The sequence below is a fragment of the Xiphophorus couchianus genome, chromosome 2, assembly GCF_001444195.1.
Source record: "Xiphophorus couchianus chromosome 2, X_couchianus-1.0, whole genome shotgun sequence".
Lineage (NCBI taxonomy): Eukaryota > Metazoa > Chordata > Actinopteri > Cyprinodontiformes > Poeciliidae > Xiphophorus > Xiphophorus couchianus.
In genome coordinates, this window is record NC_040229.1 from 23,909,715 (window position 1) to 23,922,530 (window position 12,816).

The 12,816-nt window shown below is 39.0% G+C and overlaps 1 protein-coding gene across 1 annotated transcript; it reads left to right on the top strand.

Annotated features, from left to right (window-relative positions):
- Positions 1 to 855: 855 nt before the first annotated feature.
- Positions 856 to 5,717, top strand: tmem231 (transmembrane protein 231). The gene is made up of 7 exons (XM_028004953.1): positions 856 to 1,252; positions 2,097 to 2,263; positions 2,986 to 3,114; positions 3,238 to 3,381; positions 3,814 to 3,895; positions 3,991 to 4,096; positions 4,696 to 5,717. Exons 1-7 carry the CDS (start codon positions 1,114 to 1,116, stop codon positions 4,856 to 4,858), a joined length of 930 nt encoding a protein of 309 aa, XP_027860754.1. The 5' UTR covers positions 856 to 1,113; the 3' UTR covers positions 4,859 to 5,717.
- The last annotated feature ends 7,099 nt before the right edge of the window (positions 5,718 to 12,816 follow it).

The window sequence follows — 12,816 nt, forward strand, 5'->3', positions numbered from 1 at the left end:
AGGGAAGTCTGCTGACTTGAGAGTTGTCCAGAAGGCAATCATAGATGCCCTCCAGGAAAATTGTTTGTGTGTCAAAACTTATTTATTGAAGGTTGAGTGGATGGAAAAACTACAGTAGAAAATACCGATTTTAATCCCACTGTGAATCTATAAATTATTGTTAAGAAAAAGATGAGAAGCCAGAGCCAATGATGCATGTACGCTGAAGGATGCTAATAAAGATGTGTGGGCTTTGACTAGGCTCAGCGCCTCCATGCCATGCTGTGTTTGGGTAGTCATTTTTTGTCAGGGCAAAGGAAGCCCTGTCAAAGTATTAAGTCCATGCAGATTGTTCTTTAGCGAGTGGAAAAATCTGTTGGAAATCATGTACTCAGATTTTCTGAGGTTGTTGCCAGTTTTAGGATTTTTGGGTCGTCATTTATAATCTAAATTAATCAAAAGACGCATTTGAAGTGTCACTCTGTGTAACGAATCTAATATGGTTTCTCGTAATGAAGGAATTAGTAAAATAAATCAAATGTTCCAGCTTTGTAAGCAAATCTGCCCTGACAATGTAGGGCAACCAGACCCACTACAATATACCATTTGCCTAAGCTGTAATGCCATACAATGTTGAAAAAACAGACAAACAAAAATAAAACATTGAGAACAATCAAAAATAAACTTAAATTTGTGGAAGAAGATAAACAGCAATAAATAAATAAATAAATACATAAATAAAATAACATCCTATGATATCCTATGAAAATTGTGCTACAAGAACTTCCCAATATAAAGTTTTACTCTTTTTAACTTAAGTGTAGACGATTTTAAAATAAGCTCCAACAGTACTTGAACGCACCCCGACTGCTAAAAGTGGCAGCCATGGAAACCGTTTGACGCTAGACACGGCGCGGTGGGCTGCTCTGCTAATACGCTAAAAGAAAGCTAGCACCGCTAGCATCTGTAAACGCCACCTTTTGTCAATATTACGTGCGTAAAGTCGACGTTGGAGACAGCTAGATGGACATCACCTAACAAGAGCAATATGTTATTCACCTCAATTTGTTTTGTGTGAATGTTTGCTCGCTTTAGATCACTCGGTTAGCATCTTCGCTAGCTTTAGCATCACCGATGGCTTTCTATGAAGTGTACTCTCATCCGGCTCTGGTCCGGTACCGAACCAGCGTTTGTACAAAGGCCACCCTGTTCCTGGTGGTTGTCCTGTGCCTCACATACATCACGCCTCTGCTGGTCGCTTACAGAAGCCAAGGTACAGTGGTGTTTTTTATGTTGCTCTTGTCCCTATGTGTTATTCGCTGATAATACTCTGCCATAACGACTGGGAACAAAGATAAAAAATGGTTTAGGTCGAGAACTGGAGTTGCAAACCCCTACTATAACGGAGCATAACATGGATTTGCAAAGTTGCATGTGACTACTTCAAGACTACTTCATCAAACTAAAGGTTTTTGGCAAAATAGAAACTAGCACAGCATATCAGAACAATCACCTCAGTAGTCAACTGTGAGGCAAAGTCGTTGTGACAGCTAAATCTTGGTAAACTGAGAACAATTATACTAAAAACAAGAGCAAATCCACAACCCAATTGCTGAAAAACGAAATTAAGACATTTCTAGTGGCCTAGTCAAAGTTCAAATAATGTGAAAGAAACCTCAGTGAATTGGAGAAAAGTTAAATAAGAGTGTACCAACATTTTACTGCAACAATGTGAGCATTAGATGGCTGTAAGTGTAGCATCATGAGATCCACTCAGGTGTTTCTTGCAGTATGCCCATTTTTGCTTAACTTTTGTTTAATAAATGATGATTACACTCTACAATTTGTAAAGTTTTAGGTCAAGTTTTTTTAATTTCATGCCTCAGAGTGACTGTTAAAACGATTATAAATACCAATTAATTGTAGGTTTTATCTGTTTATTGAAAAGTCTCTGATATGACTTGGTGAATTTGCAGACTGCATCTTCTAAGGTTCTTTTAGAGTGCACATATGAAAGGCAAATTATTAAATATTATTATAAAATAAATGTTTAAATTGTAGTGAAATGTACAGCTGGACAATACATTTTCGGTTCTGAGCTGTCGTTTCTGTTTCAGGTTTCTGGATTAAGAGAAAAACTTATGAAGAACAGCCAGTGGTGAGATTCCAGTACCAAACCCTGCTGTTCGCAGCCACCAGTTTACAAGGAGATTACGTTGCCTGGAGCACGTTTCCTCATCTCAACAACATGCTTGGCACCAACCTAAGGATTCCTGCCGTCTCTGTAAGAACAAAACACTGGGTTGCTTTACTGATAATATCACAACTTCAACAGCTTTTAAAAAGGATGCAGTGTGATCTTTTCCTGTGCGATGTTTCTGTTGTACACTAAAGTTTAGTATCAATTTTATGACCTTAAAAGAGAAAGGCATCAACCACATGCAAAGCTTCAATAATTTGAGTGTCTGCTTTTGTTTTTTAATGCTCCTGAAAGTCACTTTTGCACCATCTTCATCGATGGCGACCACGTGTTGCTCCATCACTACTTAGTTTCCTCTCAGGACAGGTTTAGCTCTAAATCTGATGAGTTCACCAAAATGCTTTTTGACCATTGACCAAAGTTGCTTTTATAGATTGTTTTCTTTATTCACTGCTGTGCTTCTATAAAAAACTGAGTTAGCTCACTTTCTTGGGGGAGGAATGATGTTTACTATCTACATGGCATGTCCAGAGAGACTTTCTTTTTCAGACTTTCCAGACAGACAAGGTTTCTTCAGAGGAAATAACTCTATTCTGGTCATCTTCTAGTGCTCTGTGCAGAATAGAAATCTACACTTTATGTTTTTCTTTTAAACAGTTGGCTTATCTGTTGCCCTTCTTGACATCAGTCAGTGTTTAAAATTACATGCCTTCTTCAGTCTCCGTCTTATTGTGTTCCGGTTAGGAAACTGTAACATACTTAGACAAACGCTATTTCTTCTATTTCTTTATGCATCTACATCATAGGTGAGAGAAGAGGACCAGAACCAAGATGGGAAGTTGGACCTTTTGACATTTCAGCTGCAGCTTCCTCTGAAATCTGATGAACATGTATACAGTATTCAGCTGCTGCTCACCTTCAGCTACCAGCTCTTTGTACGTATTTTTTACCTTATCTTTTTTTACCTAATATGTAGTAAATAATCGTAAACCATCCAGCCACAAAAAAAATAAGGATGCAGCAGAGATTATTCTTACATAATCCCTTTTCTTCTCCAGCGGAAGTCCACTGTAGTGATGCAGAGCCTTGCGTTTGTGCAGCACTCGTCTCCGGTGCCCGGAGCGAAGATGTTCATCAGTGGAGACCTGAGGCTGCAGCAGAGGGTTCCTCTGCCTCACAAAGGGCTCCACAACATTTACAACGTAAGAGAGGATACACACACACACACACACGTGTGCACACACTCCTGGGGTGCTAGCACTTTAAATACAGCAGTCTGTCTTTTAGAGACAAACTTTCAGATTGTACAGCTCACATAAGCCCAAAATTTACTGAAAAAGATTTCTGTAAATTTAGACAATAACTGGCATGTAAAGAATCGGTGCTGACACTTTAAGTGCTAGAAAGTCAGAGAATGCTTATCATGTAGCGTTGTAATACTGAATGATTTCAGGAGTCATATCATCTAATTACCTGGCTATCCCACCAGTCAGGACCCCCGGGGCAGATTTAGATGTGCCATCTCCCTTCAAATTAAATATGGTTGGCTTATGTTTAGTGCATTAGCCACATTCTGCACTTGTTCAGAATCAGGCTCTCAGGTGTCATCCAGTCTCCTCTGTTTTGTTGCAAAGGTCTCAGTGATTGACGGCGCCAGCCTTTTTGCAAGTTCATATGACCTGATCAACATCATGAGGAGCTACCAGAAGAGAAACTGTAAGTTAGCAAAGGGAGTCATTTTGTTTGCTTGCCGTCTCTCCGCACTGGGATTGAAACGTATTATTTTCTTCACTGCGTTCTCTGACCTTTAGTATCGACGGTGCTGTCCAGTCCAGTACTGGTCTGGACTGTGGGTCGAGCTGATGGCTCCCCCTTTGAGCTGAATGCTGAAATCCGTTATCCCTTGGAGATCATCAGATATCCTTTAACAAAAACAGTGACGGGATTGAGCCTATACTTTATTTTAAGGTGTGTTCTATACTTGGAGTATAAAATGTTACGTTAGACAAACAAGTAGTAGGTTTAGGCTAAAAGGTAAAGGTAATTTTATTTATATAGCACATTTTCAGCAGCAAGGCAATACAAAGTGCCTTGCTAGTGACTGTCCCATTTCCAAAAAACATTCCCAGTTTATTTTCATCAAGAAATTCCAACTCTAATAATTTTAAATGCCATAAAACAGAAAACAGGAATAATAATTAAAAAAAGAATGTGACACAAGTTACACAGCTGAAAATCCCCATCATTTGATTTATTTTTACTTACTTGCACTGGATATGAACATATTACACAGTTATGTAAGGAATGCTGAAAAGCTTAATACAGAAATATTCCCTAAAAATGGTAATGAGACATGTAAATATTTGTAAATATTAACTTGTTCTGACGTTCTAGTTCAGTCCAGGTGAGTCAGTAACACTGAGGCATGTCGGGAATCTGGACTGAAGAACATATCGAAAGCCAAATAAAGATTTTGCTGACAGAGCTACATTTGCGCCTTAACTGCCTCCCTCCACCTATCGGCCCGGCTTTTGGGAAACCATCAAGTTTGCCTGGATCCAGTATGTCAGCATCCTCCTAATATTCCTTTGGGTCTTTGAACGCATCAAGAGATTTGTTTTCCAGAACCAGGTCATCAGAACCTCACCCGTACCTGTGGAAAAACCTCACTTTTCCTGATACAGGGGTAATATGTTTTCTATAGGTGTAGACTATATGAAATTTTCTCAAATGGCTCCATATTTTTGATATTGTTCTTTTTTAACTTCATAATCTAACTACATGTTAAATGAGAGAGTTGATCCATTCAGGACTTTTTATAGTGTTGTTACAAGAACACATACACAAGTAAAAAAGATTTTCATTAGTGAGAATGAATTTGACACCAAGAATAACATGTAGTGAGACCAGAACTGAAAAGATAAATTAATTTTGCATACTTTTGCTTCTCAAACTGCTGTTTCCGGTCAACACTTATAAAAGCATTGTAAGTCTGCTCCGATTTCACACTTAAAAGAACAAGTTGGTGTCGCGTGTCAAGAGGCACGACTTCCTTCTTATGCAAGAAGGAAGTAATAAATTTAAACTACTCATTTCCCTGCATGGGTTAATTTATTGCTGTGTCTGTGAAGTCGGTCTAAACATCCTGAAAGGCTTTTTTCCTGTAACAGCACGACACAGATGACTCTCATTGAATACCCATTAGATTAATTTCAGAATCTAAAACTTATGGACGCAGGACAGAAAGTTGTTTCTGTTTGTGCTGATTAATCAGAGAGCTGATTAGACTTTTCTTTGTAAAGGAAAACTTACAAAGAAAGCACATTTATTGTCTTATAGAGTTCTATATTGTTTTCTGTGTAGTAACCTAATAAACCTTTTTCCTAGAAGATAATTCTTCTTCTTTTTCTGCTGTGTCATAGCATTTGAAGTGTAGGGATTTTGTGAATTGTCTTTATTTTTGCAACTTGAATGTTATATGTTTTAAAACAGTTTGTGATATAAATAAAATTAATTATTTTGTACAGTGTATGCAGCAGCTTTGGTGGACCCATAGGTTTCTTTCTTTGTCTTTTCTCATTAATTCAAATACATTTTTTGTATATTTGCATGAAACTGGGTGTTTAATAGTTTAATATTTTTCCAGGTAACTACATAAAGGATAGTTATAACTATTTTTTTTGTAATTCTTTAAACAATAATTTAATAATGGCAAGATGACTTGTTTTTTAAACTGTTAAATTTAACATTTTGTTTCCACAAGTATTTGGAAATTGGAACTTTTGCTCGTTTTGTCTTCACCTCACTTCCTTTCTTCCATCCATCCATCCATCCATCCATTCATCTATCCATCCATTCATCTCTTGTCTTTTGCTTTTCTAATAGCAGGTTGTGTGGGTTGCAGCTCGAGGATGAACATTATTTGTAATTGTTGCCTTTATAAAGTCTGCAAGGGAACTAAGATCAAGGGAGGTAAAGGTGGAGGCGCTGCCAAGAACCGTAACTTCAGTTTTCTTTTCATTGAAACTCAAATTGTTTAAGGACGTCCAAACCCAAATCTCGTCAAGTCCGGTCCAGTAAACAACAGACCGAAGATGCGTCCTTTCTGCTGAGGCAGGTAACTTTGCACATCATCTGCATAACAGTGAAAGTGTATACCATCCTACCTAAAAACGGAGCAGAGAGGAAGCAGGTAGAGAAGGAAAAAAACAGGGACCTATGATTGAGCCCTGATGAACTCCAAAAGGAAGACATGTGAGGATGCAGATCTACCAAAGCCGACACCGAATGTACGCCCAGACAAATGGGACCTGAACCCTTCCAGAACCAAGCCCCTCACACCCACCCACTGCTGTAAGCGAGAGATTACAACTCCATAGTCCACTGTATCAAATGCGACTGTCAAGTCTTAAAGCACAAGAACAACACAGTTACTAAAATCTGTGGCGAAATTAATACTAAAACTTCTCAAAAGCCTGACTGAAAATCTGCTGGGATTTTATGAGGCCTAGCACTTTGTTAGAGAGTTGCTGTCATTGCAAAACACTTCAGCCACTGTAGTGCCACCAAATGGTGCCTCCTCTGCACTAATTTAAATGTGTGTCGCCCTTACCTCCAATGTTCACTACTGAATATTCTTGTCTTTATGAGTCTAACAGTAGAAGCTAGGAGAAATCTACATTAGTCATTTGTAAGCCCAAATTGAATTCTTTATATCAATAGCTTTTAGGACTTAAGAGGTAGAAATACATCCTTCTCTAAAAATTCAAAGAAACAATAATGTTCTGAATTAGATTTGAAAATTTAAAAGATTTAGAGCTGGTGGAAAAACCGTTTTTATAAAAAAAAAAACTTGATACATGTGTAAACCAGGCACTGTGATGATGCGGACTGGTAGCAGCATATTATCGGCTGCTCTGTTGCAGTAATATGGAGCCTGTCAACAATACATACGGTTAAATTAAAGTTTTAAATTAACAAGACTTTACACTTGCTAATGTGTTGCTGTTGCTAACATTTTTGTGTTTATCTTCCAAGTAATTTCACTTGGTGCCATCAGTTGTTGTTCCATCAAAAACTGATGGCACTTTTTGATGGAACAAAAAGTGCCATCAGTTTCTGAAAGTTGAGACCCATTAACACCTTGATGAAACCCAACATTGGAAAACAGCTGACCAGAAAAACTGGTTTTTCTGGTCAGCTGTACTTCAGAGGCCAGTCTCAGCCAAACCTTTCCCAGGAAAGTTTTGCCAGGATGTGCTTTATTTGTTTTGGTTGTGTTCGTGGCTCTGAGTCCATCCCTCTGAATTAGCTCATGTAAATGACTTATTCCACTGGTGAGGGCCAAGCGGAGAATTACGTAACTGTTACACCCTCTGACACTTTCCTCTTTGCTGCTGAGGTTTTCAGAGTAATTCAAGTCAGATGAGGATGCTATGAGGCCATTATTTACTCATGTTTGAGGCATTTGTTGCCGATCTGAATAGAGAAGTACTGTTTACATATAACAGAGCCTTGTCCTACTTAGCATTCATTGCTGCTAGCTCCTTCCAGCACAGCTATTCACAGAAAGTGCTGATTTTGGTTTATTTGGAAATTGATGAGGAGAGCACCAGGGTCCACCTGATTTAAGGTAGTTCCTTGTTATTTGTTACAAACTTCACTATGCTGTGAAGTTAGTACCAGTGACTGGATTTGGGATGCTTTTAGTGGTGATTAGAAGAAATGTTGACACTAAATATTTTCTTGCGGGACATAAACAAAAAGGAACAAAGTAAAGTAACAGAATAGGTGGAACATGGAAAATTTGAGAGTAGAAGCAGAAGCGGACGACAGAGAAACAAGAAGTGATTCCGGTTAAAGTTTTGTTCCACATCTAAATTCAGAAATGGGCTCTGGGAATCTAATCTAATCCAACTGAGCCATGCTCTGTTTCAAGGTTTGAAACCAACAGTGAGATTTGCCTAACTACTGTTAGCAAAATTAGCTAAAAACAGTAGCTGCATTTCCATTTCAAATGTGCGCCAACCTTTCTCAATATTTTGCTAATGTTGAAAAAACACAGTTAAAATCACACATGAATAAATGTGTTCACATTAGTCATTAAAAAACATACCACACCTTCATCCTCCAACCACTTCCTGTCGTCTTTTTTTTTGTGGTTTGCGCTAGTGGCAACATCCGGTTGTTGATCATCTGACTCATGTGATGCAAAAAGTGTTTCCACTGCAACGTTGGTAGGCTAGAACACCAACTTATCCTAGTGCCAAAACTTCTTATTGAAAAGAATTTTCTGTTAAGCAAATTTATTTTCAAAATGTCAAATTGCGGAATTTTATGGTCAATGGAAACGCAGCTAATGGTAGTAGTAGAAATGTGCTCACTGACTGATGCTATGCTATACTATCTGAAAGGCTGAACGAGAGACAAATCCTCAGACTTTTGCCAACAGTTTTTTTGTTGTGCCACTGAGAGGCAGCTATGAATAGAAACCCACAAATGTTTCTCAATTCTTACTTGTTTGTTTGTGTTAATGTTTCTAAGATATTTGTGTTTAGCTTCCAAGTGAAATCTGTCGACTTTTAATTAAAAATGTAACAGAACAATCTTCTCAGGGCATCCTGAGGAGGTAGTGCAATTTAAATCAGGTGTGCCGGAATCAACACAGCTTATAACTTAAAAAATAACCAATTGCAGTGGAAATTCTTGAATAACGAAGAAAATAAGTGGATTCTCAATAACCATGCTGCTACTTCTGCTATCTACTGTTGGCATGACAGAGTGCCATTTGGTTTTTTTTTCTTCTTACATGTTGGCGTGACTTTTTCAAATTGATTCCAGACTAGCGCTTCAGAATAAAGCCACCGTCCCATCACTATGCAGAGTGGCTTGCGTTTGGCAGCAGAGAGATGAAGGACAGGATATGAGCTTGCTGTGTACAGGAACCAGGTGCATCCTATTACTCTGTCCTAGGGTATACGGCGAAAGGGAATCATGTGATCAGTCTTACCTTCTTTGAGTTTATTTACAGAGATACTTTCAGATGCTAAATGTATTCCCTAAATTAAGTAATTGGAAAAAATGTTACAGATGTCAATATAACAGTTCTCCAGTGGCGGCTGGCCAGTAGGGGGCGCTTGGGCGCCGCCCCCTTTAAATTGTTTAGATAATAAATGATTTCTATTCTGAACTGCAAAATACTTAGAAATGTATTTATTCATACTGTGTGTCCAATAGACATGTTAGAATTTATTAAAATAGTAAATACATAATTCTAATTGCTCACATTGTGCACACTTCGTATGTGCGGGGCGCCGTCCTAATGAGAGTGTATGTAGGCGCATCAACTTTTGGCAAGCAGGTGATCTGAGGCTGACTTTTAATTGGTTGTTTAAGGTTTTTCCACAGGGCGCAGCGCTCTGCGTCCCGGACACACCCATTTTGTTGTGTCATTACTGGTAGAGCGTCAGTACTGGCTCATTTTTTTTAAAACATTGTGTGATTGGACAATCCCCGATTTGACTCATTAGCGCAGCTGCAGTTCGTTAGGTCGATTCACGGTTACGTTTGCAAAGTGGAGTAGTTTCAAAATGAGAGAAAATTCTGTTTTGTCTTTACAAAAAAATGCTTTTACAAAGCGTTCACTTGAAGAAAAAAACAGGATAAAGGAGCTTGGACCGGATCGTCCCAATTTACAAATTCAGCAGCAGGCAAGTGATCGTGGACGATCCTACACGCGGCTTTTTCCAGCTTTTCTTATGACAAGCGGAGTTGGCTAGCTGGATGTGATGTAAGCAATGCATTTTACTGCTTTCCGTGTTTGCTATTTCAAAGTTCTGGCACGGAGGCAATGTGGACAACAACTGGGGTAAGAGACTTAAAACATCTTTCAGAAAAATGCAAACGGCACGAAAACAGCCGCAGCCACCAAGACAATGCAATGAAGCTAAGTTTTTGGGGGAAACTTAGCATTGCTCAACAGCTAGATGAAGGCTACAGGATTGCTGTTAGAAGGCACAATGAAGAGGGGACAAAAAATCGGCACATCCTTTCTAGAATAATAGACTGTGTTAAGTTTTGTGGAGCCTTTGAGCTGGCCTTGCGTGGTCATGACGAAAGTAAGAGCTCTGAAAATCCCGGGATCTTTCGTGGGTTGGTTGATTTTGTTGCTTCTCTTGATGGAGTACTAAAAGAGCACCTTGAGAATGCTACTGTGTTTAAGGGAACTTCGAAAACTGTGCAGAATGAGCTACTGGACTCTATGTTTTCTGTTCTGAAGGAGCATATAATCAAAGAAGCACAGAGCAGTGATTTTCTTTCCATCCAGGCAGACGAGACTGTGGATGTTGCTACGCAGTGCCAGCTTGTGCTTGTACTACGCTATATCGATGCCAAAAACACTGTGCAGGAAAGGTTTTTTGAGTTTATCCCTCTGCAGTCGGCTACAGCTGATTCCATTGCTACAGCCCTAAAAGAACGTCTTGCAACTATTCTTCCTGAGGATCAAAAGGCTAAGCTAATCTGTCAGGCATATGATGGAGCCAGCGTGATGCGAGGTGCCACTGCAGGTGTTCAGAAGAAGATACAAGATGTGTACCCAAATGCCCACTACATCCACTGCTATGCTCATCAGCTCAATCTAATAATGCAACAGGCTACTTCTCACATAACCAAAGTTAGAATTTTTTTTTCTAACCTTAGTGGATTTTCCAGCTTTTTTTCCAGATCATCCAAGCGCACAAGCGTTCTTGATAAAGTTGTGGCCCACAGACTACCAGCATCCAGCAATGTCAGATGGAACTTTCACAGCTGTGCCATCAATACTGTGTTTGAGCACAGAGAGGACCTCATCCGCTGTTTCGAAAGCATACAAGACTCTGGTGACTTTGACCCCATTACCGTCAGAGAGGCTGGAGCATTTGCCATGCGGAGTTTGCCTCCATCCTGGAGGATCAGGATTTTAAGTTCTTTCTGCAACTTTTCCACCATATCATGCCTCATGTGGACCTTCTCTATGCCAAACTCCAGAAGAAGGTCATAGATTCAGTCTGTATCCAGGAGAGCATCCAACACTTCCAGCAGGACATTCAAAAGATCAGGTAATTGTTTAAATAGCTGATTTTTCTTCTTCTTCTTCATTATTATAATATTGTAAGTATTTCTCTTTGGCAGAAATTCTCTCCACTCCATGGTTGGACAAAGCAGTGTAGGTAGTAGTCAGCCAGTGAAGAAGCGTCGGACACTCAGTGTAGAAGACCATGAAAGGATTGCTGCAGAGGCGAGTTGTTGTGGAAAATCACTGTTACACTGGTTTATAGTAGTGTTATTTAATATATTAGGAAGATGTGCGTTGTAGTTAGAAATACCTTTAGTTGTGTCTATGCTGTGTAGGTATGTTGATGTAATGTTTGTCAGCAAGATATTTTATTATTTAAGTTGTACTGAAGTTTATGGGTAATGGGGAATAAAACATTTGGTTACTGTATTTTGTATAATCTTGTCCCACAAAAATGCTGTAACACATTTCATAACACAGCCTTAAAAAATGGCAGCAAATGTTATTAAAATCAGTAAGTTTATAAATAAAATGTGTTCCTTCTTTCTATGACTTAATAGAAAGGACAAAATAACATTTCATATTTAGAATGAAAAATGTGATTATAATATCATAATCTTCATGTTTGTCCTTCTCTCTTAAGGTCTGTGATATCATACTGGGACACACCAGGGAGCGCTTTTCTTTCACAAACCACCTTGTTAGTGCCACACTCCTGCAGGGGGACAGATTTGAACAATACAACACAGCATTTCCTGAAGATGCACTGAGCAACACCTTAAAAGCCTATCCGGTGCTCAATCGAGGTAAGCTGAAGACAGAGCTTACTCTCATCTACAGCAAGGAAGAGTTCAAAGCCTGTTGTGGTGCTGTGGGCCTACTCCAGCTGTTTATGGAAAACAATCTAGAAGAAGTCTTTTCAGAAACTGTCACGCTCTTGAAGATCCTCATCACCACACCCATGACCACAGCAGAAGCTGAAAGGTGCTTTTCAACTCTGAAAAGAATCAAGACTTTTCTTAGAAACTCAATGACTCAGGACAGGCTGAATGCATTGGCCATGTTGTCAATGGAGAAAAGACTACTCACAGAGATGACTGACTTTAACAAGAATGTAATTGAGAAATTTGCAGGGCAGAAGGAATGGGGCAAAATTCATGTTCAAATAGTGCTATTTTTTAAGATTTGTTTTGTTTGTTTTTCATTTGTTTGTTTGTGTGCGCCCCCCTCAGTTTTTTTAGCACCAGCCGCCACTGCAGTTCTCATCAACAGTGAATGTGAACTTCTTTGGCTGTTACCTACATGTAACTAGAAGCGTTTGGCCTTCTTTTTCTATTGAGTGGAGGTGAAACGTATTATCTGCTCTCCTGCCTGCTAGTAGTAACTGACCGTAAAAACAAATGAGAAAGAGAAATAATGATGTGAAGAAGCGGACACAAATACACTGCAACAATGAGCTCTGTTACATATGGTTTTCAGATTTTTAATTGTTCATTATTGTGAAAATGCACATAGTGTTGAGCAATACTTCAGCAAATGGGCTTTAATTAGTTTATTGTGGGTACTTGGAGTTGTCTTCCAA

Coding starts and splice junctions, on each gene's coding strand:
- tmem231 (XM_028004953.1), top strand. CDS start 1,114: ATGGCTTTCTATGAAGTGTACTCTCATCCGGCTCTGGTCCGGTACCGA. Junction 2,264..2,985: donor TAAGGATTCCTGCCGTCTCT/GTAAGAACAAAA, acceptor TCTACATCATAG/GTGAGAGAAGAGGACCAGAA. Junction 4,097..4,695: donor TATCCCTTGGAGATCATCAG/ATATCCTTTAAC, acceptor GCCTCCCTCCAC/CTATCGGCCCGGCTTTTGGG.